Raw genomic sequence first — 27,759 nt, forward strand, 5'->3', positions numbered from 1 at the left:
TAATCAATCCGCTAGGGATGCGCCCCCACGTTCACTTCAATTCAGAATCGTTAGAGGTTTTACGAACGTGTAACTGGCCTTTACAGTGACTTGCGGGGGCAGCCGATGTGCCAAGTCAGTGTTTTTATCCTCCCAGAGAAGACGGGTACCAATTTATCGACCCCGGAGGGATGAAAGGCTTGGTGAACACTAGGGCGATCGTGCAGGAAGCGGAACCTCTAACCGCTTCACTACACCCGCCCTGCTCGCTTCTTGCTACCTAATTATTGTAGCTAAAACAACTAAAAAAAGTCTGAATATAAGAATCCCAGCTTCTCCCACACCTTTCTAAATGCAATAATCATGAGTATGCGTGCAGTTGCTGCCTCTGGGTGCCTCTGCACTAACAGAGGATCCACGAACATGAGAACACGTCGGAATAAGACACTTCTTACAGATGCCCAACCCGTTATTCCCCATAACGTCGATCTTCATCAGCCAAACTCTACTGCTCCTGAACTGGGTCAACTGTCACCCACAGATCGTCGTGGATTTGTGAATGTTGAATCAGGGATGCAGACCGAAGAGGTAGACTTCTTCAAACCCCTTTTCTGTTTTGTTATGAGGAAAAACACTAAAAAGTTATGCTTCGGAAAGACTATCTTCTGCGTCATACTGTATTTTTTTTCTAGAATTGCAGTCAATGGCTTTCTCCCTGATTAAAGTCGAAATCCTACAGACAGTCTCCAAATCCAGCAAAAAGCAATTTCGTTGATGGTGTTTTTCAGAACGGCTTAAGAAAACATCTCCTTCATTTGATAAAAAATACCAAGTAATAAAAACCAGAGTTTGGATCCTAAATTCTCTTGGGTTTAAGAGCTTAGTTAACAATGTTTTCAAAAAAGAAATCCCTTTACCTTCTTCGCTTCATCCCATCGGACTGTCGAGTGTGTTCAACCTGCTGAGCTTCGAGCGCTATCGATCAGGGTAACGCAGAAGGAGGCGGGAGTGCGCGCTAAACAGAGAAGGAGTGTGCGTTGCGGCAGGTGTGAAGCGTTCGCCCGTTCTAAAAAAATTCAAGTCACTGAAACTGATGCTTCAATTAAGAAAAGCTTTGCACATTTCACAAGCACTCATAAAAATTTCTTTCTTTCAAGAATACTTTTACTTCGAAATATGAGCAGAGTCGCAGCAACTAAGCATTGGTCACTTTTGCCTGGTAAATAAAAAATAATAATATGATTTTTTTTGTCATATATGTGATGTCTATGTCAACGACATCTTGGAAGATTTGCTTGGTTTTGAGAAAATGGCTATGAACCACCTTCTGAGTATTTGTATAACACTGAACTAATCATTTTCTTATTATCTACTGCTATATGCTCCTAATGATCCCATATGTAGCTGTTTATTACCACAAGTAATCTCAAAATTGATTTCAATTTCAGAATTTAATTTCAACTTCAATTACGCTATACAAAACACAAACAATTTCCATCCAAATTCCTCGCATTTAAATATTGTGCTGTCATCCAAACGGGTGATTGACGCACATCTCTTTGTTTTCTTCGGAAAAGGAGGTAACTTGGGTGACGGAAACTGTGAATACTCCAGTAAACTATGAGCACCTTCACGTATGAATGTACTCCACCAAAATACTGGATCAAATATGTGGAGAAGGAAATCGGACATCTGGAGGTGATGTACCAAGAATCCCTATCATGGGAGTACCGATAATTGAGAGACCGCTACCGCTGAATAATTCCGGTCCCAACCTTAATGCATTCCATTTCCGAAATCTTCTGGCAACATGAGGAGTCAAAAAGTTATCGGTATCCTTGGGAAATTGGACGCTGCGCTCCAACTAAAACATACGATATAGGTAGTAATAATTAGATTTGAGTAGGATTTCTGTGATCTATGAGGCTCCAAAAGTTCTGTCCCAGCGATCGAAGCTCTGTTTTTCCACTGCTTACAAGCAGTAAGCAGCTTTTTCTGACTTTCACGCTTCTTTTCTTAGTTTTCTTTTCCAAATAGGCATGTTCCGAATGCTCAAAACACGGTATTCTCAGGTTTGAACAGTGTAATCTTACATTTTGCTTCTATCCATCATAATAACGAGGATATTTGAAGAGCGAGGTAACTACGGCTGGCGGACTTTGAGCGTAACACAGCGCCGGAAGTACGCACATCGTGTTTCCGTGCGCCACTATTCGTTAATGGAGCATAGCGGCTGATGATTAGATGTTGTCAGAGAATTTACGAATTAATTTAATTTGAATTAATTTGAGAATTATTTTAAGAATTTTGATGCGGATACCGCTCAGTTGGTAGAGCAACTCGTTAGCGCTGCCATTTCAAAAGCGACGATCACATTGGAAAAAGAGCTCGAGATCGAGGGTGTACGACTACAGGCCGCCAAAGATCAACAAATTCAGCAGGAACTGCTAATGAGCAGACTGCTAGCCATGCAAACATGTAACGAGGTATGTTTTGACTTGATATTCTTTTCGAAAAATAGTTATACTCGTTATAGGTTTTGATTAAGTCGATTGCACACTTGAACGATCAGCGAAAGATTCCTCCGAATATGAAGAGCGTAGGGTCAGACACGAGATCTCTAGTTCAAGTGAAAAATACGGATCTTATGAAAACTGGTGAGGTGCATTTTATCTTTAACTATTATTTTTAGAAAAAGCTGGCGAAAAAGAGAAGATTTAAGGGAATATTAAAAGTGAGAGAGGCAGGAAGAAAAACCAAATCTTGTCAGTTATATCAGAAAGGTGGATGCCTACTTTTTGTACATAGCTGCTCCATGTATCTCTACAACTATCACCCATATAGCGCGACCATTTTTCTGGAAAATATCCCAATATGCAGGGAATCTGTAGGATATGTTATGATTGGTTGGTTCCCTCTATTCTTTGCCTTCTCGACGCACAGAACTCTAGCCAAAGTAATGTTTGGCTATGAAAATGGTTATTATCGATTCGAAGTGGTTACTACGACCGCAAGGATTTATTACAAAAACACACTTCTCTTAATTTTCCCATTTTTTAAAATATTGGACACCGAAAATAAATGTTGCATAAAAGATGAGGATCCGCCTTTGGATACAGTTATGGAACAGAGAATGGTGTCTCAATTTTCTCCCTAATTTTTAAATTTTACTTGTTAGTTTTTGAAACCTGACGCTTAGCCCTAAAACTTGGAACATTCGACGATTATACAGCTAACAGTGCGATAGTTCCCAAAACATCTCTTTATCTAAATCACAGAAAGATATCAGCGTAAAAAAGAGGAAAGCAGTAAAAAAAAATAAGCAAGAAACACTTGAAAGTACTTTTTCAGGACGTAATTGAAAATGATCCGAATGCCAATTTCCATCAGTTCCATAAGAATTTTAAGGAATTACAGTAAAGGATAAAGGATAAAGGATAAAGTTTCTGGCGTTAATCAATCCGCTTAGGATGCACCCCCACGTTCACTTCAATTCAGAATCGTTTGAGGTTTACGAACGTGTAACTGGCAATGACTTGCAGTGGCTAGCCGATGGGTCAAGCCAGTGGTTTTATCTTCCCAGACAAGTCTGGTGCCAATTTATCGACCCCGGAGAGATGAAAGGCTTGACGAGCACTAGGGCGGATTCGAACCTACCATGGATCGTGCAGGAAACGGAACCTCTAACCGCTACACTACACCCACCCTAAGGATTACAGTAACATTTAATAATCCACTCAGTATTTTCAGTCACTTCTTTATTCCATATTCAAAAACTATGGGATTTACACCGTAAATAATCTCTTATATTGGAAATTAAATGCGTTAAATTTGATATGGGAGTCAGTTATGCATCCCATCTTTTACTGATTGAAAAAGAAAAATGGAAACCAATCCATGAACTATTTAGAGCTAGAGATGGACTTCTTTCCGTGGATGTTTGCAAAAGCCGACAGACTGTTTCGCCGAAAAATGTCTACGATTCAACTTGAAGATGGTAGAACACGTGAATTTTTGCTGAGTGTCTCTTTCGATCATAATTTTGCATGGTTTTTAGTGATGGTCCGAAAAAGCGCGATTCGAAGAAGCCTCAAGTTCGCCAAAGTTTAGATGGCTGAACTTTTAGGCGCTGAGCGGATGCTGATGAGCCTCGTGCCACGTTTCTCACCTCGGATATGATCTATCCATAAATACATAGATAGCCTGTATGCTCTCAGCACGATGCTCTCTAGTCATTTGCTTTGTAAATATCGTTTTGAATGTTTTTTTTTGTGTTCATAGAAACAACCGCTTTTCTGAAATGTTGCTCATGTAATAAATACCAGAATTATGTAACAATTGCAGTTTCTGTCATCCTGTAACCAGTAGAAAAGGAAGTTACTGAACAAGTAACAAGTTTCCTCGTACATTATTTCTGTGACGGTGGTTTAGCAGTAAGCTAGGATCCAAGTTAAAGAAATCGCTTCATTCTTTGTGATTTTTTAAAAGAATTACTGATGATTTAACTATGTATATCGCTAGTCGTGTAACCATTTTAATCTAACCACTTCGCTTTTCCCTTGTAAATGCGTCTCGGGTAGGAATTGTGTTAGAAATGCAAATAAAGAATTGCTAATGGTCTGCGTTTCACTGAAAACATTTTGCCAGAATGATCCACAATGATAAATTCTGCAGAAGAAGCTACAAATTTGGTTCAAAATGGACAGAACCTATTCTTTTCCCTTGCAAACAATCTAAGTTTCCATAACCGTGGGAAGGAAGAGCAAATGCCTATTTCCCTCTCTCTCTCTCTTTTTCTCTCTTTCTCTTTCTCACCATCTCTCCCAAAGTTACGAGATCGTCTAAGGTCAGGCAGTGCTAAAACGGAAGCTATCGATATCCTCCGAAACGCGCAGTGACAGACGGTGGGAGGTCGTAAACTTCCTGCTATCATGGGATTCCTTTTCCGATCCACCGGATCTCTCGGCGCCTCCCTCTTTTGTTCGCTTATCCAGCGTTCCGTTCGTTTTCACCTTCACGATGCGGTTGATGTCGCCTATTTTGGCGGCCGCTTTAATTCTGAGTACGTTCAATTTCTTCGTTTTTTGCTTGATTCAGAGAGTTCCGCTGATACATTTGTAGTATCCACCGTATCTGGCCGACGCCATCATGACTCGGAAGAAGAGTCACCCATGCGATCTCTTATACCCCTCCCAAGCAGACACGCTATTGAAGAGATTGGCGCCAGATTTTTAGGCTTGTTACATTCTCAATAGAAAATATACAGAGTAATTTATGCCTAACGCTTTCATTGTTTTCTCTTTAGACGCCCTAATCAAGCGTGGACAGATGGAAATGGCAAAGGGAGCGTTTAAAACACAGCTTGAAGTTTTAGAAAAAGTACATCCTGAACAGGTTCGTGTATCAATAAGTTACAGCCATATTTGATCAGTTCAATCAAGCAGTCACTGCTTTTCACTTGTAACCGTAGCTGTACTGATATTTGTAGTACAATAAATTAGCGAAAGGATTTCTGAACAAGGTCAGTGAACTTTCAGTACGAAAAATACAAAAAACTGAAAGTGGAAGATCTCGCGGCCGACGCGGTTATGCAGCAAGCCGAAATGGCGAAACTCCAGCCGAAAACAGGCAAGTACCGACCTTTCCGAATTTTCTGCACGAAAACCTCTCATCGCGAAATACGTCAGCACAGAACAACCTCAGTGTATCCCTTCTTTGAAATAATTTCCCCAAAAAGGAGCTGACTTTATAGTCCCCAGTGAACGCACTGTGTGAACCTAGCTTGTCAAGCCATCGGCGAAAACCAACGTTTTTTTGAAAAGGGTTCCATTCTTTTTTGTTTAACAGTACATGATTAAGATTAGTTCATAATCACAGTCGTAGGAAAATCCGATCTTATTAGCATAGCATCACACTACTATCGCGACGACGGCGATAGGCAAAAGTGCCCACTTCTGGTGAGGACCCAACAAGTAGAAAACACGTTAGGTTCAGACTAGGTTTAGGTCCAAACTACCTTTTCAGGCAACCCCTTGATAGACATGCTGAACGAGAACGGAATCCCAATTTCAAGCAGTTTGAAAGGTCTTGAACAAGCGATTAAAACCCAGAAAGAAATGGAAACACAAGATCCATCTGAGCAGGTTTCGAGGAATTTTCCTGTATTTTGCAAGAGAAATGAGTTCCTGCAAGCAATATTCGGAGAGTGTTTAGATTGCAAAAGCAATACTGGAGAAGTTCCAGCAGCAGATTCTTCCGGGACTCGTCGCAAACATGATTGCCGGTAGAAACCCATTCAAAATCCCTCAACCAATGAGAGGACCGCAGCCGGAACCAGCTGAAATTAGAAGGATGGCTCTGGTAGGTGAGCTTGCACAGAATAAAAAATGGCGTGAACATTGCCACCTTGACATTTTTTATATTGGAAGCATACTGATGTTTTAGATAAAGTAAATGTGAATTATCTTTCATTGTATCAAGAGAGGTATAGGTGGGTCACAACGACCTAAAGTGCGTAAGCAGCTGCATTCAATGTTTTCGAGCTAACGGATGGAATCGAGATGGGACCTTCGCTAGATCCACCCGGACTTAAGAAATGAGCGTAGTTAGTGAAGGTCCAACCTCGACTATAACCATTGGCTTAAGAGGACGCAGCAAATTATACAAAAAAACTTTGATCCACCACACCCGGTGATGTAAATGTTATTCCAACAAAAACAACAGAGAAACACAACAAAAAACAGACTTCACGTCTCTATTTTGGCTTGATTTTTTTAAAGCTGAAATTTCTTTAGCTGTAACACTTTTGATAGTAACGACCAGCAGCAATGCCTGTTCTATTAAATGCATCACCCCACGAATCTGAGGTGGTGCAGATTTCAGGTGGTACTGTACATGTAGGAAAAATGCAGTGACATTTTCTTTTCGTTTAGTTTCCCTTTTCCCTGGATCTTTCATCGCATACCTTTATAAAAGTATACGGTAAGATTTGAAATGGGGTTGGACTCGTAGATTAAAGATTTTTGGTTGTTTTGCAAAGTTTTCATGACGAAAAAATGCGAATTAAATGGAGGTGTCCTAAGCAGCTAATGAACAACTCTCCCAATAGTAACCAATGGTTTAACCCGTTTTGCACAGTTTTGCGCCATACGATGAAGAATAGATGGTTCGACAACACAAACTAGAACATTTTTTTGTATGTATTTGGTCGGATAACCTAATTTTTGTCGCTTTTTCAGCAATCGGCGGACCAAAGCGTACCGTACAACTATGAGATGTTGTCACGAGCTGCACTCCAGGGCAGCGGTTACGCCGGCAATGTTGCTCGAGGTTTTGTCGAAGAAGATGGAGAGCGAGGACTTGTGAACAGGTTGCATAGCAGTCCTCGACTCCGTTCCCTGCTTGAAGTGAGAAGACTAAAATAACTTTTCTGTTAAATAAAAACACTACTTTTATGCTAATTTTCAATACTATTTATCATACCAACCAAATTATCGCTTTATTTGGGTAAAAGAGACATGAAGCATGCTGCGGTTGCGTAAGCGGCTGCGCTCGAAGCGAAGCTAGCGATGGTCCCATTTCGACCGCGCTAGCTCCACTACGAAGACTCGAGGGTGCGCCCACGCAGCTGTAGCAAACCTCAGATCGTTTTGACCCGACTATAATTGATGGACGAAACACTCCGAGCACAGCGCATACCATAATTAGCATGTATGGTATTCAGGATCTATTGATGTTAATTATAATCAATACAACGTGTGAATCATAGGTGCTAATTATGAAATGTATTGCCACTTTGTTGACTATATTGCAGACCCATAGGTACCGTTGTGACCCATTGTGAGTCAAATGACACTAACGAAAATAGAAAATCAAGAAAATCTGCATTCTCTTACGGTCCCAAAATTTTTGCATAAATTCCACACAGGAGCTTTGCCGAAAACTCCCGAGTTTTTACATAATTGATCTACGACAAAGACTTTTCATTAGTCCGTCAATTTTGACTATTTCTACCGTGCTTTCCTGTTGACAACTAATTCAGCAAATATCTGCGCGCTTTTCCATGCATAATATAGTGCGTAGATAATTAATGCTTAATGATATGTATGGAGCGGCCGTAGTGTAGCGGTTAGAGGTTCCGCTCCCCGCACGATTGATCGGAGGTTCGAATCCGCCCTAGTCCTCCCCAACCTTTTCATCCATCCGGGGTAGATAAATTGGTACCAGACTTGTCTGGGAGGATAAAAACACTGACTTGACTGGTCAGTCAGCCTCCGCAAGTCATTGTATAGGCCAGTTACACGTTCGTGAACCTCAAACGATTCTAAATTGGAGTGAACGTGGGGGCGCATCCCAAGCGGATTGATTAACGCCAGACGCTTTATCCCTCATCTTTCAATGTAATGAGTAGATAATTAATGCAACATCTATTTTAAGCGTCAAAACAAATTCTGCACTTTTTAGTCCAGTCAAATACCTGCTCTATTGTATAGGAGTGGCGGATAAGTTCAAAAAAACTAAGAAGCAGATCAGAATCAGTTCAAAAATTGCGTTGCGACGGTGAAATAATTGTTGTTTTGGAATCAGCTTATAAAAATGCAAGCGATATTGATATACAGCTGGAAAAACAATAGAAATTTGGGCGGTCCTATGGAGACAAATCTGAAATACTGTGCTGTCAACATTGCAGTTGTTAGCCATGCACAAAGTGAATATTCCTAAATTATTTTCAAAAATTGGCCACGTTCGGCTAACAACCCTAAAACAAAGTGCTGTTGAAAATGTAATGACACCTCGTTTCTACGATTCAGAACCCGGAAATTGCATCTGCGCTCAGCTACAGGCGAATGCGAGATGAACCATTGCACGGAAGGCCTCTTGGAGATGAAAATGATATAGAAGATACTCGAAAAAAGGTACGTACGTCGTCTCATTCCCCTTTACAACTGTGTATTCCTTTGCCTGATTCCGAACGCTCGTAAAAATGAATAATCAAAAAACGCGTAGTTGTCCTCCCTTTCTCAGAATGCTATCCACATCTTTGACAGACTTTTTAAGAAGAATAGGAGTTATTTCAGTAGGGCGGGGATGGTTCAGCTCCCAACAGAAACCTCCTTAACCAGCCTCATCGTGTAAACATTGTTATGGAGTGCAGTAAAAAATGAGGGAAGTATGGGTATTCCTGCTCTTCGTGCATAACGGTGCATCTTAGGAGCTTTACATTCACAGAAAGTTGTAAAGTGCTGCATCAAGGAATCCCGCGCTTTTTCGCATGTGAATATCTCGTACCCGAATTATTTTATACATCCTGGGATCATCCATAGTCAGTGCTGAACGCGCTCGACCGACTGAGTGAGTTCGGTTGGAGCCGCGCATCGCGAACAGTGAGTGTTCGACAGTCACAGGAAGACCGTGCGCAGCGGCTGACGCTTCGCGCTCACCTCGTTTAGGACCACTGGCGGGGACTACATTGTACCTACTTCTTATGAATAAAATCTAAATAGTCATATTTTCAGATAAAACTTGACACGAAATCAGCTCTAGTACTAGGTCTTCATGAAACGTTCGAAGAACAGGACAAAGATGACGAAGAGCGGGTGAGGGTAACTCGGAAAACTCAATGTTTGACTGAAAACCTAATATTTGAAGGAAATGAACGAAATACGGCGATCGCCGTTCTCTTTATCACCGGAATTCGTCAATTCTTTGAGTGGGAATCCTGAACTAAAAAATGCACTCAAGGAGATCAAGTACAGGTAAGAAGCTAGGTCAGTCAACATGTGAAGGTCCGTGCTTCCATGAACTATTTTAGAGTCAACGACGTCGAAAAGTACTTGGAACCAAAGCCGTTGATGCGGAATCCTAAACCGCAGCCAGGCTATTTTATACCAAGAAAACTTCCTACAAGGTGGTCAGCAGCAAATACAACTCAAACAATCTACATTCTAACCCTTTTCCTCTTCTGTCTCTATTGTCCTGATTTTTCTTGATTTTTTCCTTTCCCTGTTTTATTCCGCAAATTATCTGCTTTTATCCACTTAATCTTCTTATGGGACAATTCTTTTCCTTTTCAGACCCCGCAAAATGCTTCCCCTTATAGTTGGAGTTGATCCTGAGGAGGAGAACAACGCTGAGATTCGCCGAATGGCCATAGGAAACCCGGATGGGTTTATCCAGAAGAAGTCCAGGGTATTTATACGAGTAGAACTGACAAGGACTGAACATGGAAGATACTTATTTTTAGGTGCTGACCAATTTGCAAAACAACCCCAACATTGCTCCTCTGTTTATGGACGGAAATCTTGAAGGGATCCTTAGCGGCAGGTGGATTTTTGTACTCTTCATAAATTACCCTAAAAAGAGATCTGCCTCTGGAGATGAGTCTTTTACTTCATTTCATTCCATTAGTCCACTTGTAAAAAAAAATAGTATTTTGAGAGGGACGTAAGAGTTCGAAAGTCAAACCATCTCCGAGTTAATCCTAGTGAATTCATTTCAAATCCCCAGAAATGAGATTAATATATTCGAATTATAGAACAGAGTACCTTTACTCGTCTTGAGAGCTTTGAACTGGTTTAAAACAGCTGCTTGAAAAGAACCATTGTCGGTTTCCACGTCATCTTGAATCAGAGGAGTTGGATTTGGCTACCTGAACTTAACCCACCTTTCTATGTGTAGATGAGCGACTTCGGTTATCCAATCATAAGTTACAAGTAGTGGTTACAACATAGTTCATTCACAAAGAAATTTCCAGAGAAATCCTGACTCCAGAACAAAAAGGCAAACGACCAGCGAAACAAATCAAAGCTTATCCGCGCTTATTTGGAAGCAAAACTTACAACCCATTGGATGCTAAAGTGTCACAGGTTAGACATTTGCTTACGAGAAACACAAGAAGAGCAGTTGCGCTCAAAAGCGTTCAACTGACGCAGCGCATCGGCGTCGAACAGGGGTACTGGTGTTCTGCTTGAGCACTGAGAAACCACACTGGCGGTAGCTGCTTTAGAAAGAAGAGTATCCGTGTTTGATGTCGCTGCAGACGTTCGCGACAGACCCGAACGCTTTCGGTGCCGTCTGTATGTGCAGCATAGTCAAAACGACATGAATCACGGTGTAGTTGCGTAAGCAGTTGCGCTCGAAGCGGTGCGGTAGAGCGTAGCGGTTGGGGTCGAATGGGGACCCTTGCTACCACCACTCATTGCTGCAGTAAGCGATGGTCTCACCTTGATTCCACTGTGTATCTTCACCGTGCTGCTTCGAACACAGCCGTTTGTGCAGCTGCACCGTGCTCCATGATTTTGATCCGACTATATAAGAGGGTCTAAACAGGCTAAAGCTCGGCGTAGTTGCGTAAGCGGCTGCGCTCAAGGCGATGCAGTTGAGCTGTTGGTTGTGAGCAAATCGGACTGCAGAGGTGAGCGGAGCTAGCGAGAGTCCCATTTCGATCCTTAACACTAGCTTCACCGTGCCATTTCGAGGGAGTCCGCTTACCCAACTCAACCAAACTTCATAATAAAACGCGTATCATGACGTTTAGATAATTGAAGAAAGGCCCATTCCACCATTAGTGTGGGTCCCAAAAGGAAGACACACTCGGCTTCGATGGGTCGGAGCAACAGAGAAGGAGATTCCAGGTATTGGAGGGCGATTCATATTACCTTCCCTGGATCCCACTGTGCCAGCAGTGAACACCGCATATTCGACACAAGGCCGAGCAAGGTTCTGCGCTCTTTCATTTGAGTGAAACAAGAAGAAAACAAGTTTCTTTTCATTCCAGAGATGAATGGGACACAATTTTTAAAATTCCCAACGCCTGGAATGCCGGCGACGATGTAGGATTTTCCGTGAAATCAAAAAGTCAGCGATTTGTGGGAGGAAATGGAGGATTCGATATGCCTGCTGCTCATCTCAGGAAGTAGTAATTTGCAAATATCGAGAGGATATACGAGGAACACAACCGCTGATCCTGAAGTTTATGCTCCAGTCATAGTTTTGCGGCTAAGCTTTTTAGCGGTCACCTAATAATCTTAATAATATTGTGTGTTCATATTTATAAGACTCGAAAGCGCTTTCATATTTTCCTGTACATGTGCAAATAATTAAAAAGAATAAAGTCACTGGCGTAGCAATCCACGCGGGCTGCGCCAACGCGTTTTACTGGAATTCGTAATCGTTGAGGTTTTTGGAACGCGTGTTGGCCTATACAATGACTTGCGGGGGCCAGCCGATAATCAAATCAGTGTTTTTATTGCAAATGCAAATGAGCAAATAATTAATAGCATTAATAATACGGAAATGCTACAACAAGATTTATTACATCTATAAACTACATGAGAACTTTACATAATTAACTGTACAAAACCTCGTACTATGTAAGTGTTGTTAGCATTTAAGCTCTGTAGTCAGTGTCAATAAGAGAAATTTGAACGAAAAAAAAAATCCAGAAAAAAAGGTACAGCTGTGAGAGTTCAACAGCCAGTTCAACGGTCATTAAGGAAATGACAAAAAAAGAGCCAAAAACCACGAGAGAAAAAAATCCTGTGGAAACCATAAAGCTAGAGTGATGCTGTTAATGGTACTATATGGCAAGGGATGTCAGCGGAAACTCCTACTGGGTAGAGAATGACTAGCGAGAGCGGTTACATGAAAGAAAAAAGTAAAAGGAAACAATAGAAAAAACAATATTCATTCAGATATCCGTTAAACATCTATTTTAATAATTCGACATTGAGTCAAAGGAATCGTTCATGTCTTTCGAAATTAGTAATTTCTGTCACATTCAAATATAAGATTAACTACTTTTGCGTTTACACTGCGCTAGATTTCAATAAAAGAGAGATGCGCAAATGAATGGACGAGATGTTCTCACAATTATTACATGTCAAGCAGATCCAATTAACGGTGCATGAGGAGCGCATTCGTCCACCTTGAAGAGAAGCACCGATTGAATAATGCAAAAATGGAAGGAAATTTAGCAGAAGGATTAAGTAAATTCACCTCACTGTCGGAGTCATCATTTCGTAGCACTCTTCTTGTCAAAGCAGCTAGTTTCTCGCGGTTTTCTTGCTTTTCAGAGGCAGTGAATTTGCGGACAAAAAGCTGCCTCATAATTCTTCCTGCCGCTGTAGAGCTTCTATCGGACTGATCACTTTTTCGAGGAGTCCACTCGTCGCTCCCAAACATTGCCTTCAAAACAATACTCGTTCGGAAGGAAAAAATGCCCAGCTGAAAACGTCTATATACCATTTCTTGCGTTTTGCTCATCATCACAGCATCCTTCTGCTTCCGGAGACTTCGTCTTCTACGACGAGGTCTTTCGTCAGGATAGCATCTATTGATGAAAGAAATAAATGGCATGACAGTGCCTCCGAGGAAAAGAGTAGTGAAAAGGATGAGAAAAAGTGTTGTGGTCAAGATCACAGACTTTTTCTCCTTCTCAACTTCCATGTACAAAACTAAGGCGAAACACACAGCACCACGCATTCCTGAAAAGTTCAAGATCTTCCAAATAAAACACTGCTACAACACAAGACACTAGGAGAGAGTAACCGAAGGTGCCAAAATCTCAAATCGATTAATTGCCAACACATATTCAAACGTAACTGTATCCAAAGATGAGTGTATTTAGTCACTCTTGAACAAGCCCCATGAACTTTTTTGAAATGAATCACAGTATAAGATATTTGTTCATACAAATATGTTGCATTGTTGGAATACATTACAAAAAGTTAACTAGAAGGAGAGAGTTACGAGGGAAGAAATGACCACGCAGTTGGAAGGTACAAATTGTTCTCAGGTATTCATCAACTATATAGCGCATGATTAGAAGATTTGTTAACTAGGATGATCTGTTCAAAATCAAGAGAGAATGGAAACAGCTATTCTAATCGGTAGTATGGTCTAAACTAACCACTGAACCAGAGAATAATTTGGTTCTTTGTAGAAATTTGCACTTCTCGTCGGCATTTGTTGACAGCGTAAGAGATCGGGAAGATGTTGAGCGCTCTGCTGACGAGACACAGCACCTGCATGTTTCAGCGCTAACTTTATATGATAACAAAAGGAAAATGATATCACTCACAATACACCAGAAAATTAGTGATGGTTGGAAATTCAGTTTAATGGTGAAGAATGCCATTCCTATGTAAGCGAACGTAGAGGTCTCTGCACAAAACACAGAATAAGTCTTTAACTGATTAGGAAATACCAGACTGCACATTATACTACAACTAAATTATAGAGACAGTGATACTGTTCTCTTCTTCTATATTGTTTGTGACTGAAGAACAGAAAGTAATAACTTAAACTGATATTTCTACGCAACGAGAAAGAATTAACTTTTGGGTGCACTGTGCTTATTATCGATATGAGAAAATATTTTAAATGAAAAACAATGAACATTCTCTCTAACAAATTATTCAAATCTCTTGAGAAGAATTTTTCCAACTCTTACAAAAAATGAACTAAATTTGGAAATAACAAATACGGACATAAGATCATGTTGACCTTTTAATATTAACGCACCTGCTACGAAAGAGATTGTTCTAAATGTTTGGCGAAAGGTGATTTGTGTCACGGGGCTGATGTTCTGTTGAGTGTACTGAGACATGGTTATGCCACAGAATAAAATAGCCATGATTCCTGAAAACTGATAAAGAAATGAACTGCTTAAAAATGAAAAGAAATTATGCATAAGCGAACCTGAAAGAGACATTGCTTCAGCAAATCCATATGGAATATAAGCAAAAACCAGCAGGAGTGCGAATTCTAGCGAAGGTGTTTTTCTGAGATCGACATGTTTGAAAAGCTGCAAGTTTAATGGATATTAAAGTGACAAACAAAGAGAAGCGTAAGCGAAATTTCGATGAACTTGCCAGGGCGCTGAGGAGACCAATTGCTGATCCAAGCACTGCTGACAGAGAAAACATAGCAAAGAATGTTGTGGAAACACTCCATAAAATTTCGGAAGGTCCAAGGCTGTGAAGAAAAAACTGACATTAGGGGTAAGCCCCAATGAATGAAGTAATAAGTCATGTCATTTGTGACGCAACTAAACGCTGAGTATGTGCGCGTTGGAAAGAAAGAAAGTAGAAATAGAGGCAAAGAATTCTTTGAGAGCTGACCATTTGGAGTGATCTACAACTAAAATCTCTAAATTCTAATATCTCTAAACTAACTAATGCAAGCCTAAAGATAAGCCACCCACATACTGTGTAAAAAAAAAAAGTTTACAAAGAGTTTTGCAGATAAAGAACCATCCGTTCGCAAGTTTATCGAAATGGTTAATACCTGTTAAGCGGTGGATGAGAATGTCTGATAGCTGTGGCTGCGAATACAATTGAGACCGCGTCGTTCAGCATACTTTCACCAAATACAAGCATATACAGCAAACCTTCTACCTACAACGAAAGAGAGTTCTTTATACGTGTGGATTTAGTTTAAAAGAAAGAAATGCGAAGGAGGAAGTCATAGTAGCAATGAAGACGTTGTCGTTAGTTCGTTGTATCGCCATGAGCTTTATAGAAATTATCCTCGAGAGGAAAATTCTGTTAAATAAGATAATGCTTCTTCTTTGTCATCATTTAAAGAGATTTTCAAACTGTAATGCGCATAACTAATATTTTCGGTAACTGTATAATTGAAATAATGAGCAGTATTTTTTAGTAGCATTGTTAGTGTATATGATCAAACAGAGGCGACTACGAGAAATACTTTCAAAAAAAAAAAAAAAAAAACTCGGAGAATCGACATTGGCGTGGAATGAAACTGAGTCGTGATATGAAGACTAAGACATTTTCTCATGAATTCACGTTCCTTCATACAACGTGGATTGTATGAGAAAATTTTCACCCAAGAAACTAACTTTGACGGCTTGGAAGATAGCTAGAGTCGCAACAGGGTCCACAGCAGATATCATAGATGCAAAAGCAAAGCATTCGAACACAGAGAGCTCGAAAACGAGGTCAGCCTGAAAGAATGATTGACAACGCATAAGTGGGAAAAGATAAGTATTACGCATCTCTGATGTAATAACCATGATCACTGCGACTGATGGGAATCTGGTGGCAGAAAGATGAGACTTATTCGTTGATCTTTTTCTGTTACCATAATGGAAGAACGTGCTTTCATATCTCATGCTCTGCGTAAATCAAATTTGTATTTACAGAGAAAGGAACTCTTCATTCATACAGAGCGTCTTTGAGTATATCCACTCGAAATCAGGAAGAGAGCAAGTATGGCCGTTCATAAATCTGCTTGACTGCAAAACTTAGAGGAGTAAAAACTACCCTACAAGAAGAGAAAGTCGAAGTAAGACATTATTACGCGATATCCTAATATATTTGCTTTCTGTTGATAGTGAATCCTACAGTGCAGCAGATAATTCAGGAATGAACAAATATAGTGATGTATGCATACTGAAGCGTTTTAATGAAAAAAGAATAAATATAATGCACGAATGCAAGGAAAAACCAATAAAATTCACCTGACCAAGAATGTATATGCAGAAACCTATCACCAAAGCAGAAATTGCAGTGCCCACTATCGCGAAGGAGAGAATAGGACCAATGTTAGAGAAAAAGTAGCCTTTGTTGAGATTGTAGGCATTTTCAAAAATTATTGGAGGCAACAAAACCAAGAAGAATATATCTGAAGTTAAAAAAAAATCCAAAACCAAAGCATTCGAAGCAAGAAACATACCGGGGCTTAGTGCTTCTATTTCGCTATAATCGTGTTCTGAATAAGATAGTATCGAACCAACAGCTGCTCCTAAATTGTAATTTTACAGTTACTGTTCCACCACACTTAGACTACAAAAAGCAGTTACCTAAAATCACAATAGCTAAGCTTTCTGGTATGAAATGGATCTTCGAAATGATTAAAATATGTACAATAAGTATAGCCAAAACCAGAACAAACAAGATAAAGAAGATTGCCTGAAAAAAAGAAAACATGAGATAAAGGATTCTGAACCGAAAAGAAAAACCTTGAAACTGATAATGAGGATTGGTCCCATTTATTTAGAAATTAAAAACAAAAAAGCCGAACAAACAGCGCTAGAACAGCTTCAAAAGTACAATCCTATCTGGTCCGACTTTATTACGAATAAGACGGTGTGAGTGTAGAAACAAAAAAAAAATGCGAAAAAGAAAAGCAGTTATTTTGACGTCGGGAGAAATTTGTGGTCCACTTTTTTCAATCTCGATATAGTAAGATGGACTATAGTGTACCCTTGCAGTTTAACGACGAACGACGAAACAAGTACGAACCTCTACTTAAGCTTACATACATGAGTTTATAAATAATTATAATCCACCATTCGTGAAGGATTAAGCCATCCAAAAACCCTTCCCTTAAAATAGATGAGACTTTTTCTGAGAGCTATCCGGACCACGCAAAAAAGATCATAACGTGCGTTCATATTACAAGGAGATAGATAAGTGTTTTTGTGCCAACCATGGATCCCTGGAACTGGGAGAACAAGGATTTCAGCATTGTGAATCTTCTTACCAAAGAACGTCGTTTCTCTTCGGCCTCGTTTCCCACAATTGCTGCTCCGTGTTGTTCAATACTTGATGTGTTAGCGTCAATGACAACACTGCAAATAAAAACGTTGTGGGAACAATGAGTACACGTCAATCAACATCAGCACAAACACTTTTTAAATAGATAAAAGGAATATAATAATGATAGGAAAACGACAACTAACCCAAAAGCGTCAGTCTTGTTCGGAACGACTCCCATTTCGGACTCCACATAGCTCCCCGAAGAAGACTGTATGATTAAGAAGAAAACAACGATTGAAACGCCAGCAGCAAGTAACACTTTCATTTCTCTTGGTGATAATTTCATAAAGTGCTAGCGTTGTGAAAGTGCTGTATCGGCACAGACTAAACGTTATCCTTATATCTCCGTGTCATCTTCCTGGAAAATCGGAGACTAGTTCGTATTAAAGGAAACGAAAATTTTTCGATATATCGCCGATCACAATCTGACGGGTGAAAGAGAATACAACGACACAAGAAACACTGACGGTTTCAAGACGGCTAGTACGAGTTGCAGTTCTCGCTAAAGAAAGTTGCACGAGTTGTTTGTGTTAATTGTTTCTTGTTAGGAGAACATTTTAAGGAAAACGAGTATGGTAAGTAATTATGAAGCAACCAAGTACGAGTAAAAAAAATGCGATTTTCTATGGAGAAACCAGCCACTGAGTAATGAGGTCCAGCCGTTTTCAATCGATGCCGACGCATTTAAACACAAACAACATCGCAAGTTTGTGCAAATGCATCAAACGTAGCAAATTTTCGACTCACCTTAACTACAAAACCAATACATTCCAGTCAATGCAAGATAAAAGATGAATTTTGAAGATGGTGGATAGCTGTGCAATGCTGGAATGCGGCGCCATGTTTGTTTGTAATGCAAATCCATGAGCCTATTTATACACGCCAATCTTTGTTCGGATGGTCGTGATTGACGTTCGATTGAGGGTTGGCAGAGGGAAGAGAGAATGTGCGCAAAGCAGAGAAACAGCAGCAGATGCGTCGCGGTTCCCGAGACAAAGATACGGATAAGATAGATAGATATAACACAACACATCAAAATTACAACATGTCCTCAAATAGATGGTACTACTTCAAAAATTCGAGTAGATATTGAAATAGTAATTGCGAGATAGTAAGCAGCGAGGTTGTTTTGATGACGAAAATTGTGAGACTCGTCTCCAAAAACATGAATCCTCGTTCCACAGAAAGAACGCACTGCGTTGCGACAAAGAACCATTTTTGCAGGAAGATTGATGGAATCGTTTATGATTTTCTGTTCTGTTTGCAGATAGCTGCATCTCCATTTGAAACTGGAAACATCAAAGAAGCAAGCACAAAAAAATCTATCCATCAACTGAAATGTGAATGCTTTACTTATCACTGAAAACGAAGCATACAAACAAGAACAGCTAAATGTTCTTTAAGGCTGGGAAGAAGATGCAACGAGTTGAAGTGTTAAGGCATAAAAAAACAAATCTAATACCACCGTGACTTCCAAATATACAGAAAACAATAGTAATCTGTACGTCGTATTTGTAATAGTATGAGACATAATTACCATAAGTCGGAGACAGCAAACAAGCAAGAGCATAATATGTCCTACTGTGTCGATAAATGTCTGAAGCTGGCCTTTTGACACCTGTTCAAGAAACAAATGAGAGGTTACGGATTGAGATGCATGGGTGGTGGAGCTCCTATGGACACGTAAGGAACGTCGTGCTTAAATTTCAGATCGAGAATGCATCTGAGACTTGAGCATTGCAGGAGAGAGGTGCTCGGATTCAACGAGTGGTAGCGGGTGGGATTCTTTTCACATTTCCACACTTGTTTGCTTTTGTTTGTTTTCTGTCTGTTTCTCAGGTATTTTGAAAACTTTTAGTTCTGTGCTGCGATTTTCTTTTACATTTATTTCATATACTTTGTGTATGCGTAACATGGATGAATGAATGAATAAACGAGTGAATGAATGAATAACGAACGAATGGATGAATAGACATTATGAATCAAAGTGTAGAAAAGATATGAACATGAGCAAAACCTCCGGAGCAGAAGTTTCTACGTAGATTCGGAAGTAAGATTCTGAATTCTGAAGCAGCGTCAAAGCTATTTGGCTGAGATTGCTGGTTGTGCACGTGTCATGCACTCGCCCTTTCCTTGCTTTCCTCTGTCTGACGTCTCCGCGTCAAGGCCGACAGTAAATTGAATTGTGAGTTGGACACGATGCGGTATGCATAGCGGAACAGCTCTCCTTGAAAAATGCAGCATACAACTGAGGTTCGAAATGCGAGCGTTAGCGGTACGGTCACGGTGATCGCTGCATGCCAATGTCATCGATATCTGCTTTGAATCTTCCTCGAAGCATCTGGAACCATGTTTATGGTTCTCCCGGTCCATAACAAATAGTCTGACTGAGTGCTAGGAGTGTTTGGATGCATCGAGCCAACACTTTATATTGGCTATTTCCTAAATAGATTTATGTTTGCTGGACCATCTTTAATTTGTTCTTGCATTTACAACGCTATCAACGCGAAGCGAAAGTAGATTTGCCGCCGCCTCGCTAACTTCTGAAGAGTGATGTTAAATGAATTCTGTCTCTAACTAGAGAAACCTACAAGAAAAAAAAAACCAGTGGAATCCCGGCAATCACTACTTCGCAATATAAAATTCTGTGTCCTGACTACCCCCGCCCCTTCCTTCCAAGAATGTTGCCGAAAAATACGTACAGAGATTCTTTGCAGGCGTTCCAGGAATTGGGAATGAAAGAAAAAAAAACGAAGGAACCCTCAGTTGTCATTTTGAGGTGGGTAGAAATAAGATCTTGCTAACCTTTATTGTGATGACCGAAAATCCAACAACACAAAATAAAGACGCAATGTTTTGACAGAGCCACCTTGAATGTAGCGAGGATTTGCAGTTAGAGCGCGTTTTTTTGGACCTGTAAAAGTGCGCTGAGCTACTCAGCGAATATCTTCGTTCAGAGGAGAAATTACCAGAAAGTGAAGCATATCCGAGGATACGTCAGGGTGCGGATCATTACATAGCCAATAACAAATTCGATAAGAGACCGTTGCAGCTGAGAACGTGTAGTCCGGATTTCGGTATGTTGCCATTTCAGAGCCTTTTCTTATAACTTTTTTATAAGAAAAGAAAACAGAAAAGGGATAGCACAGAGAAATGCAGAAGAAAAACAATCACAAAAACAAAACTCTACTGGGAAGAATTTTATCCTTCTTCGTCTACGGTGAAAGAAATCGACCTGAAAGAGAATGTCGATAGCGTTGAAATTCACCGTATTTTTTTTGTTCCTTCTTTATCAATCCTTTTGCAACAAGCAGTTATGTACCACATACAAGAAAACTGCAGGTGCTCAGTCTGTGCCTATCAGAAAATGTGTGGCTTGTGGACGAACTTTCGAGAATATAGACAGAAGTATGCCGAGGTTCCAAGGCACGAGAACTTTTGAATTACTAAGAACAGGGTTATTTAAGAAAGAACTTGCAATTATAGGCGGTAATAAAAAACAGTGATATTCTCTAATTTAAAAACATGTTTTGGTCCCGAATTCTTGCGTGCACTTGCAGGAAGTGCTTCTTTTGTGCTCTAATAAGTGTATACACCTCGGATTGGCTTTTGTAACATCTGAAATAGTAATGTATGTGCAAGTATCCCTTTTGATTACTCCGGAAGCTGAGCACGCTATCTATTTGATGATCCATCATCTGGGACCCTTCAAAGGGATATACCACGAACGTACGATGTTATAAGCTGTTCCTGAAAAGATAGGGTCACGGGTGCAGATCACGTGTGTGGACGGGATCACTTTCAATCCCATCAACTGTCCAGAGAAACGGTGTGAAGAATTTGGCTTTTTGGAAATTGGAAATCTTGGAAATTTGGAAATTTTCCTACAATCTTTCAGAAACAGAGGCGGGACCTTCGCTAGCTTTACTCGGACAGCACAAAAAGATGACAAAACTATAGCAAACGAGCAAGTTGAAATTTCTACTTCGCATGTAACCACATGCATTGAGGGTGAAGCACACACTTAAAAATAAAAACAACGTATAATAGACGTAAACGTACACCATGTATTCGTGAGAGGCTGACATACAAACGCACAGGCCAGAAAAATTATGGGAACCACCGCCAACACGTTTGCGTCAGCATTATCCCTTTGTACCTTGATTTGTGAGCGTTTGATAAGTTGCGATTCTTTTTGTCCCCCGCTTGACACGCTCGACGATTCTAGTTCCTATGCTCTGATGGAGTCCTCAGAGCACAGCCGCATCTCTTTGAGCTGGTTGGAAAAATTCAGCGTTGATTGAAGCCTCACATATTTCCCTCTCAGCGTCCGATCTCATCGTATGGTTGGAATTTTGATGAGTGATACTTTAACGGTAGCCTATCACGAAATTGACGATGGTGGGTCTCTGCACGCAAATATAGAGTTCGGGGAGTAGATGTTCAGTATTGGCACGGCCAATTCCCTTAGTAGTCCTGAAAGATGGCGTGGGAAACAGTGTCTGTTCCTACGAAGTACATCAGAACATGTCATACACGCCCCAACCTCATGCACCTGCCGCATCCAAGTGCGAGCGGTCGGAAACACCGAGGGATCTCCTTAGCAGACTTTACAAATAAACCGATGATTAAGCTGCTGAGGGAACTGGAGCGTCTTCCGTTCCAACGTACCTAGCAGTAACAAAGGTTTCCTATGCCGTTGTTCAGGACGATAAAGGGGAATTGAGCAAGGCCACGCTCATACTCGCAATCTATACCCCTAACTCTATATTGACCCACAAGGACCTCAACATCGTCAGTTTTGTGATATACTGCCTTTAAGCAACTACCGGCCGATCACAAATAATTTCAAAACTTTATACTACAGTAACAAACTCTCAATTCACCTTACAGGACGAAGACGGAGCCTCATAATTTTGAGCACAATTTTTCCTCCTCTTTCGAATGCACTTAAGTTTTGGATTTTTTCCTTGTCTCATGCCTTTGATAGAGCATTGCAGAACTCCGTCGTGGTTAGAGAAGCTGGATTTTTCCAATTTTCGTGAATTTTTTCAGTTTCCAGTACGATGTGCCTTTCCAAGGATTATTGTGTAAAAAGTGGCGTAACCACTTTTAGTCGCTTCTCATCTAAGAGAGTCTTTTCTGAGCGTAGAGTACGAAAAGGTTACGAAGAAACTTCCTGAGGTAAATCTGCGCGTGATAAACTGTTTTGTTTCCTTACTCTTTTCTCTATTTCTTTTTTTTACATGCAGTTCTCATGTGACAGGCTTCTCTCGGGTCAGTTTCAAAAACACATCGGCACTTGTCGTAGATGTGGAGAGGCATCGCTAACGAGAATAATTTATGACTGTACAATCTTTAGAGGATTAAGTGATTTTAAGTTCTCTTTTAAGAACCAAGAGTTTGTTAAAAAAAAATACTCTTCGCTGTACCAGTTTTTCCAGCAAGAAGCGGGAGCAAAATCTGATGCCCAGGATTCTTTTTTTTTCATGTTTCCAGTCATTTTTTTAACACTTAAGATGAAATATACATTTATTGAGACGAATCTTCCAAGCTATCATGAAATGTTTGCAGCAGAAGCGAAAGACGGTGGTTCGTACAGCTCATTTATTGGTGATATTCTCTCAAAATGTATGCTTACACATAAATCATTGTATTTTTACATGACTTCAAAGGATCACAGCAAGATCAGAACGATATGCTTCCCGATCGATCCGATTCCAGGAGTTGATCGATCCCCGTAATCGAATCTATTTCGCTGAGTTCCCCCGCTGAAAACGAGAGATGACACGGAGTCTCTTGGTTATCTCTTCCGCATTCCATGTTTTTATTGATCGTATTCGATTTTACGTAAGTAATTTGATTGGAAAATCGTCCTCAACCCACCTTCTTCTGGAGAGTTCTTGAGTTCTTCTCCCTTTTTAGGCTGTTGAGTAGCATCTTCACCAAAACTGGGCGAGGCTCTCGGTGTGTCGATTGATTGCATGGAGGGGCTCTTCTCGAGCTCTTAAAATAAACTATGGAACTAATATCGGCGTTGAAGATTGGACATTATCCGGACTTACGCGGTATATCAAAGTCAATGGAGCTAATCGATGTTAGTTGTGCTTTTGGACGTGTTCCACTCAGTGGAGGTAAGTATGAAGGTCTGCAAATTTCTCGATTAATCTGTTAATGTCCGTGACAAATTAGAATACAGCTCGGTCAAACATTTTCTACTATTTATGCGTCCAACAAATCTACATATGAAATAATCGGTGTAGGACCCCTTCTCTAACTCCTCGCTGGGCTGACATTCAGCCCCCAGCTACAGTGACACGCTAACGACCACCGTGGTTAGGAAGGGGTCTAAAGATGTCCAGCACTGTATCCATGAATGAGATTGCACCAGGGAAGCTTTTGGTCGGACTGCTAAGCGACAATATTTTGTTAGCAACACTTTACTTTCTATATAGACTGAGATCAAGCAAAAGATTTCTAAGATCATCGTGAGCTTAGTGTGGAAAACCGTTGCTTCCAAAAAGTACATTCCGGATTATCCAAAAAGAAGATTCGTACCTGCTAGGCTGAGAAGGAGTCGCTATGATCGTGTCAGTAGATAGCTGATGAGAGTTCGGTCCCCACAGTCGTTTTGCCCAAGTCGGTGCGACCTCCTCCCTATATCCGTAAGTAGAGTGAAGATTGGATGTTGATCGGACTTAACTTACGGCTCTGATTCTGCGGTCGTTGACGAGGGTGACGAGTTAATTTCGGTTTCATCTTCCTCTTCCTCCTCTTCGTCATCCACTTCCTCTTCGGTTATTTCCTCATCCTTCTATAACAATAATTATAACAACTTTTCATCAGTTTATTCATAGCCATTTCATCAACAGTTTTCATTTTTTATTTAAAAAAATTGGAAAACGCTTCTTTCTATTGTTCAGAGAAAGATGAGGAAAGAAGCTGAACGTGACTAACCTGCTATAGGAATATCCTTAAATATATGAATTCATAGAAGTAAAACAAATAAGACACATGCCTTCCAATAAAATAATGGTTATGAGTCTATTGTTTGCTTATGTTTGTCAATTTTTTGTTTTTGTTGTTTTACCCAGTCAAAGTTAGGTATCTGAGTGGGCTTTGCTGACAATAGAAACATTTTTTTCCAGTGCAGAACAGTGAAAGAAGAGAGAAAAAAGGGAAGATGGCCACAAACATTTTTGCCTTTACAAAAATTGAAGATAGTGAATCTACAAACGAGATTATAAAGGATAAAAGTTAGTGCCTATGGCGTATCAATCCGCTTGGGATGCGCCACCACGTTCACTTCAATTCAGAATTTCGTTTGAGGTTTACGAACGTGTAACTGGCCTATACAATGACTTTCGGGGGCTAGCCGATGTGCCAGGTCAGTGTTTTTGTCCTCCCAGACAAGTCCGGTACCAATTTATCGACTCGGAGGGATGAGGGACTTGATGACCACCAGGCCGGATTCGAACCTCCGATCGATCGTGCAGGAAACGGAACCTCTAGTTGACTGCGCTACACTCGCCTCATAAACGGAACCTAATTTTAAAAAATGTTTAGAAGAACCCGAAATGTTGATTTATTCACTGCTGAACTATCATATTATTTCCTATAAAGGTGGTTTTGGTGAAAAAAGTGGTTAGTAATATACTATTCGCGAACATTTAAACTCTGGGCTCTCAGGATTGCATCCAGATTGTGGTCTCATTTGAACAAACTAACCATCATCAGTTCTTCTTTCCTCTTCACAGATTCCTCTGCTGACTTCTCGATATGACTTCTCAATGTTTCTTTCGTTTCGTTGAACGTTTCGTCTGGTTTTGGTGCAAATTTCGTATCTGGCTTTGTTTCCTTTCCAGCGCCGACTTCTCTCTTTGGGAGCACACCTGGTTTCAGCTTATGCTTCGAAAGTTGGTTCCACACAGATCCGTCATCGTACAGTTCAACGTTCTGTTTCAGATAATCGTTTGATAGGAAATGCTGAAATTCCGTTTTAATAAATCAAATATCCGGAACGACGAGGATTTAATAGGAGATCGTTACCTCGTAACATTCTGACTGCATAATTTCTGCAGCTGCTCTGTACCCATTGCTTTTCAGAAAGTGATAAATCATGGAATGGCAAACCAGTTCTGCAATAAGTTTGCCACATTTCCCTCGGGATTTCTATGGATGTGTTTTTATTGTGTAATATAATAACAAAATTTACCTTGATCGCTGAGTTTTACTACACGTATTGCTGTTTCCGGTCGAACTATCCTTAACACTGCTTCCCTCAGTAGACTCTGTAAAATGGAAAATACAACGGTCTAAAGGTCTGATTTAAAACAAATTCTACAGAAATTGTAGTTCGTGCACTTATATTAGTTTGTAACTAATTGATTGATTCATTAATCCTAAATGCTGAGTTTTCTTGCAAAATCTGTGTTAGTTTTTCTTTAAAGGCATCACCCCACATAACCTGAGGTGGTGTAGATTTCAGGTGGAGTATTCGTATACGGGATGGGAGACTACGGATAGGGGGATGATTCCGTCCATTTCTTCCTAATTGCCGTAAAAAATGGCCCGGAAGATACGGCTTCAGGCGTTCTGGCGCACTATTTTCTACAGGGAGTTCGACTGGACCGCGCCAACGTTGTGCGGTGCCGCATCTTCCGGGCCTTTATCATCTTTTTACGGCAATTAGGAAGAAATGGGCGGAATCACCCTCCTCTTCATAATCTACTATCCCTTACAAGAATACTCCACCTGAAATCTGCACCACCTCAGATTCGTGGGGTGATGCCTTTAAATCTCTAATACCTCAGAGATGATCACCATGTATGTAGATTTTTTTGGCTGATGGTGATAGTAAATCAACAATTAGTGGTTCAGAGTACTTCTTTTATAGCGCACTTCGCTTTTGCTGCCCGACTCTTGAAAGAGAAATTGAACATTTCAGAAAGTTATATGCCTTCGTATCGTAATCGAGGAATGCATTTACATAAAATGATAGTAATTCTTTTGTTTTTTTTTCCAAATAGATTTTTCGACTAGTGCTTTAAACAGATTTCACAAGAAACGATTATGTTATCTTCTAAACGGGAACACAGTAAGGTGCTACTAATTATAATATCCTCCCAGAAATTTTGGTTGGATTAGAATCGAGGCAGACAAGCTTTCTTAAGGGATACATTTTAAAAATAACACCAACTTCGAGTTTGCAGCCGAAACAACCTCATGAGTTACCTCCTGCAGCAATACTTGTATAGCGCTGTATGCCCAAAAGTTCCGGCTCCAGGAGGGAATCGGAAATGAGTGCAGAATCACGAATCATTTCCGCTTTGAGGAACCTGATCACTTTCCTGAGTTCTGTATAAGAATGCTTGTCTCACTAACGAGAGTGCGATTTTTCAAGTAGAGATCTGTAAGCTCTCAGATATCTATCATGTTCCTCTGAGCGTTCGTGTACACTATCCCAGGAGTGGGCTAGAGTAGTCCCAAGAACTGTATAAAACTACTTCAATGGTCGAGCCTTATATACACCTTCCAAAAATATCCCTTTATTTTTTAGGCTATGTACAGTGAAGAGTTTGGGCTACTTTCATCTATTTGTTCATTCATTTTTAATTTTTTTAAAATGAAAATTCATGATTTTCGATGGGGTGAGATACTTAGTCTTGACTTTCTCAAGAAAATGTGTAAATACGAATGTGTTTTAAAAATGAATTTGCTACTACACACTGCTCGACAAAAGCGTAGACTATTTCCAGCTAAGAGTGTATGTATTCCAAGAAAAACTTCGGAAAACCAGGAAAAGGGAGTAATAAGCAACGAATTCCAGAAACAATTCCAAAAAACGTTTTGAATACACCAATTGAAGTCTTGGCAAATAAAGGATCAGAAATGATCAGAAACAGGTTTTAAAAAAGAAAAAATTTAATGATTTTCAACAAACCTGAAGAAACTTGTAGATTTCTGTATCTTGAAGCCTTTTGATGATATGATCTGCCGCTTCCTTTTTAAATTCGGCGCTCATCGCAATACGAGAAGTTTTGATCCTGATCGATCGAACGTCGCAGTTGATCTGGTCGCATACGACGGAAGCAGCTGAAAGGTTACGACAACTTCAACGAGTTTTAAATCAATGCCTCATCTGAGTTACTATGGAAACGTACCAGTCGTTGTCATCGCAATAAAGCGACGCCACCTGATGATGTTAGCAGTAGGT

General features: G+C 40.3%; 5 protein-coding genes across 6 annotated transcripts; 1 reads left to right on the plus strand and 4 right to left on the minus strand.

The window, feature by feature from the left end:
* Positions 1–402: 402 nt before the first annotated feature.
* On the plus strand, positions 403–11,897 carry RB195_006580 (uncharacterized protein; the record flags this gene model as incomplete). The annotated part of the gene is made up of 17 exons (XM_064179750.1): positions 403–567; positions 2,283–2,465; positions 2,516–2,636; positions 5,285–5,373; positions 5,517–5,661; positions 6,004–6,122; positions 6,193–6,339; positions 7,218–7,385; positions 8,790–8,894; positions 9,495–9,575; positions 9,628–9,734; positions 9,791–9,886; positions 10,053–10,167; positions 10,223–10,302; positions 10,733–10,844; positions 11,516–11,697; positions 11,756–11,897. The coding sequence occupies 17 exons, from the start codon at positions 403–405 to the stop codon at positions 11,895–11,897; spliced, it is 2,157 nt and encodes a 718-aa protein (XP_064036683.1).
* A 962-nt stretch (positions 11,898–12,859) lies between these two features.
* Positions 12,860–17,829, minus strand: RB195_006581 (uncharacterized protein; the record flags this gene model as incomplete). Of its 2 annotated transcripts, XM_064179752.1 has the most annotated exons (16): positions 12,860–12,904; positions 12,976–13,164; positions 13,222–13,309; positions 13,403–13,463; positions 13,889–14,003; positions 14,060–14,142; positions 14,503–14,619; positions 14,680–14,785; positions 14,853–14,955; positions 15,268–15,377; positions 15,842–15,946; positions 16,463–16,626; positions 16,678–16,746; positions 16,805–16,913; positions 17,488–17,575; positions 17,687–17,721. In XM_064179752.1, the coding sequence occupies 16 exons, from the start codon at positions 17,719–17,721 to the stop codon at positions 12,860–12,862; spliced, it is 1,587 nt and encodes a 528-aa protein (XP_064036685.1). The 2 variants fall into 2 exon arrangements, with proteins under 2 accessions (XP_064036685.1, XP_064036684.1); XM_064179751.1 differs by having other exon boundaries at positions 13,222–13,463; positions 17,687–17,829.
* A 1,796-nt stretch (positions 17,830–19,625) lies between these two features.
* Positions 19,626–19,916, minus strand: RB195_006582 (uncharacterized protein; the record flags this gene model as incomplete). The annotated part of the gene is made up of 1 exon (XM_064179754.1): positions 19,626–19,916. The coding sequence occupies one exon, from the start codon at positions 19,914–19,916 to the stop codon at positions 19,626–19,628; it is 291 nt and encodes a 96-aa protein (XP_064036686.1).
* Positions 19,897–20,632, minus strand: RB195_006583 (uncharacterized protein; the record flags this gene model as incomplete). Its single annotated transcript, XM_064179755.1, has 3 exons — positions 19,897–19,985; positions 20,349–20,412; positions 20,513–20,632. 3 exons carry the CDS (start codon positions 20,630–20,632, stop codon positions 19,897–19,899), a joined length of 273 nt encoding a protein of 90 aa, XP_064036687.1.
* A 2,599-nt stretch (positions 20,633–23,231) lies between these two features.
* Positions 23,232–27,719, minus strand: RB195_006584 (uncharacterized protein; the record flags this gene model as incomplete). Its single annotated transcript, XM_064179756.1, has 10 exons — positions 23,232–23,314; positions 23,430–23,549; positions 23,609–23,691; positions 24,102–24,200; positions 24,251–24,357; positions 25,272–25,529; positions 25,593–25,681; positions 25,759–25,834; positions 27,487–27,638; positions 27,707–27,719. 10 exons carry the CDS (start codon positions 27,717–27,719, stop codon positions 23,232–23,234), a joined length of 1,080 nt encoding a protein of 359 aa, XP_064036688.1.
* Between the last annotated feature and the right edge of the window lie 40 nt (positions 27,720–27,759).

The sequence above is a fragment of the Necator americanus genome, chromosome I (assembly GCF_031761385.1).
Source record: "Necator americanus strain Aroian chromosome I, whole genome shotgun sequence".
Classification (NCBI taxonomy): domain Eukaryota; kingdom Metazoa; phylum Nematoda; class Chromadorea; order Rhabditida; family Ancylostomatidae; genus Necator; species Necator americanus.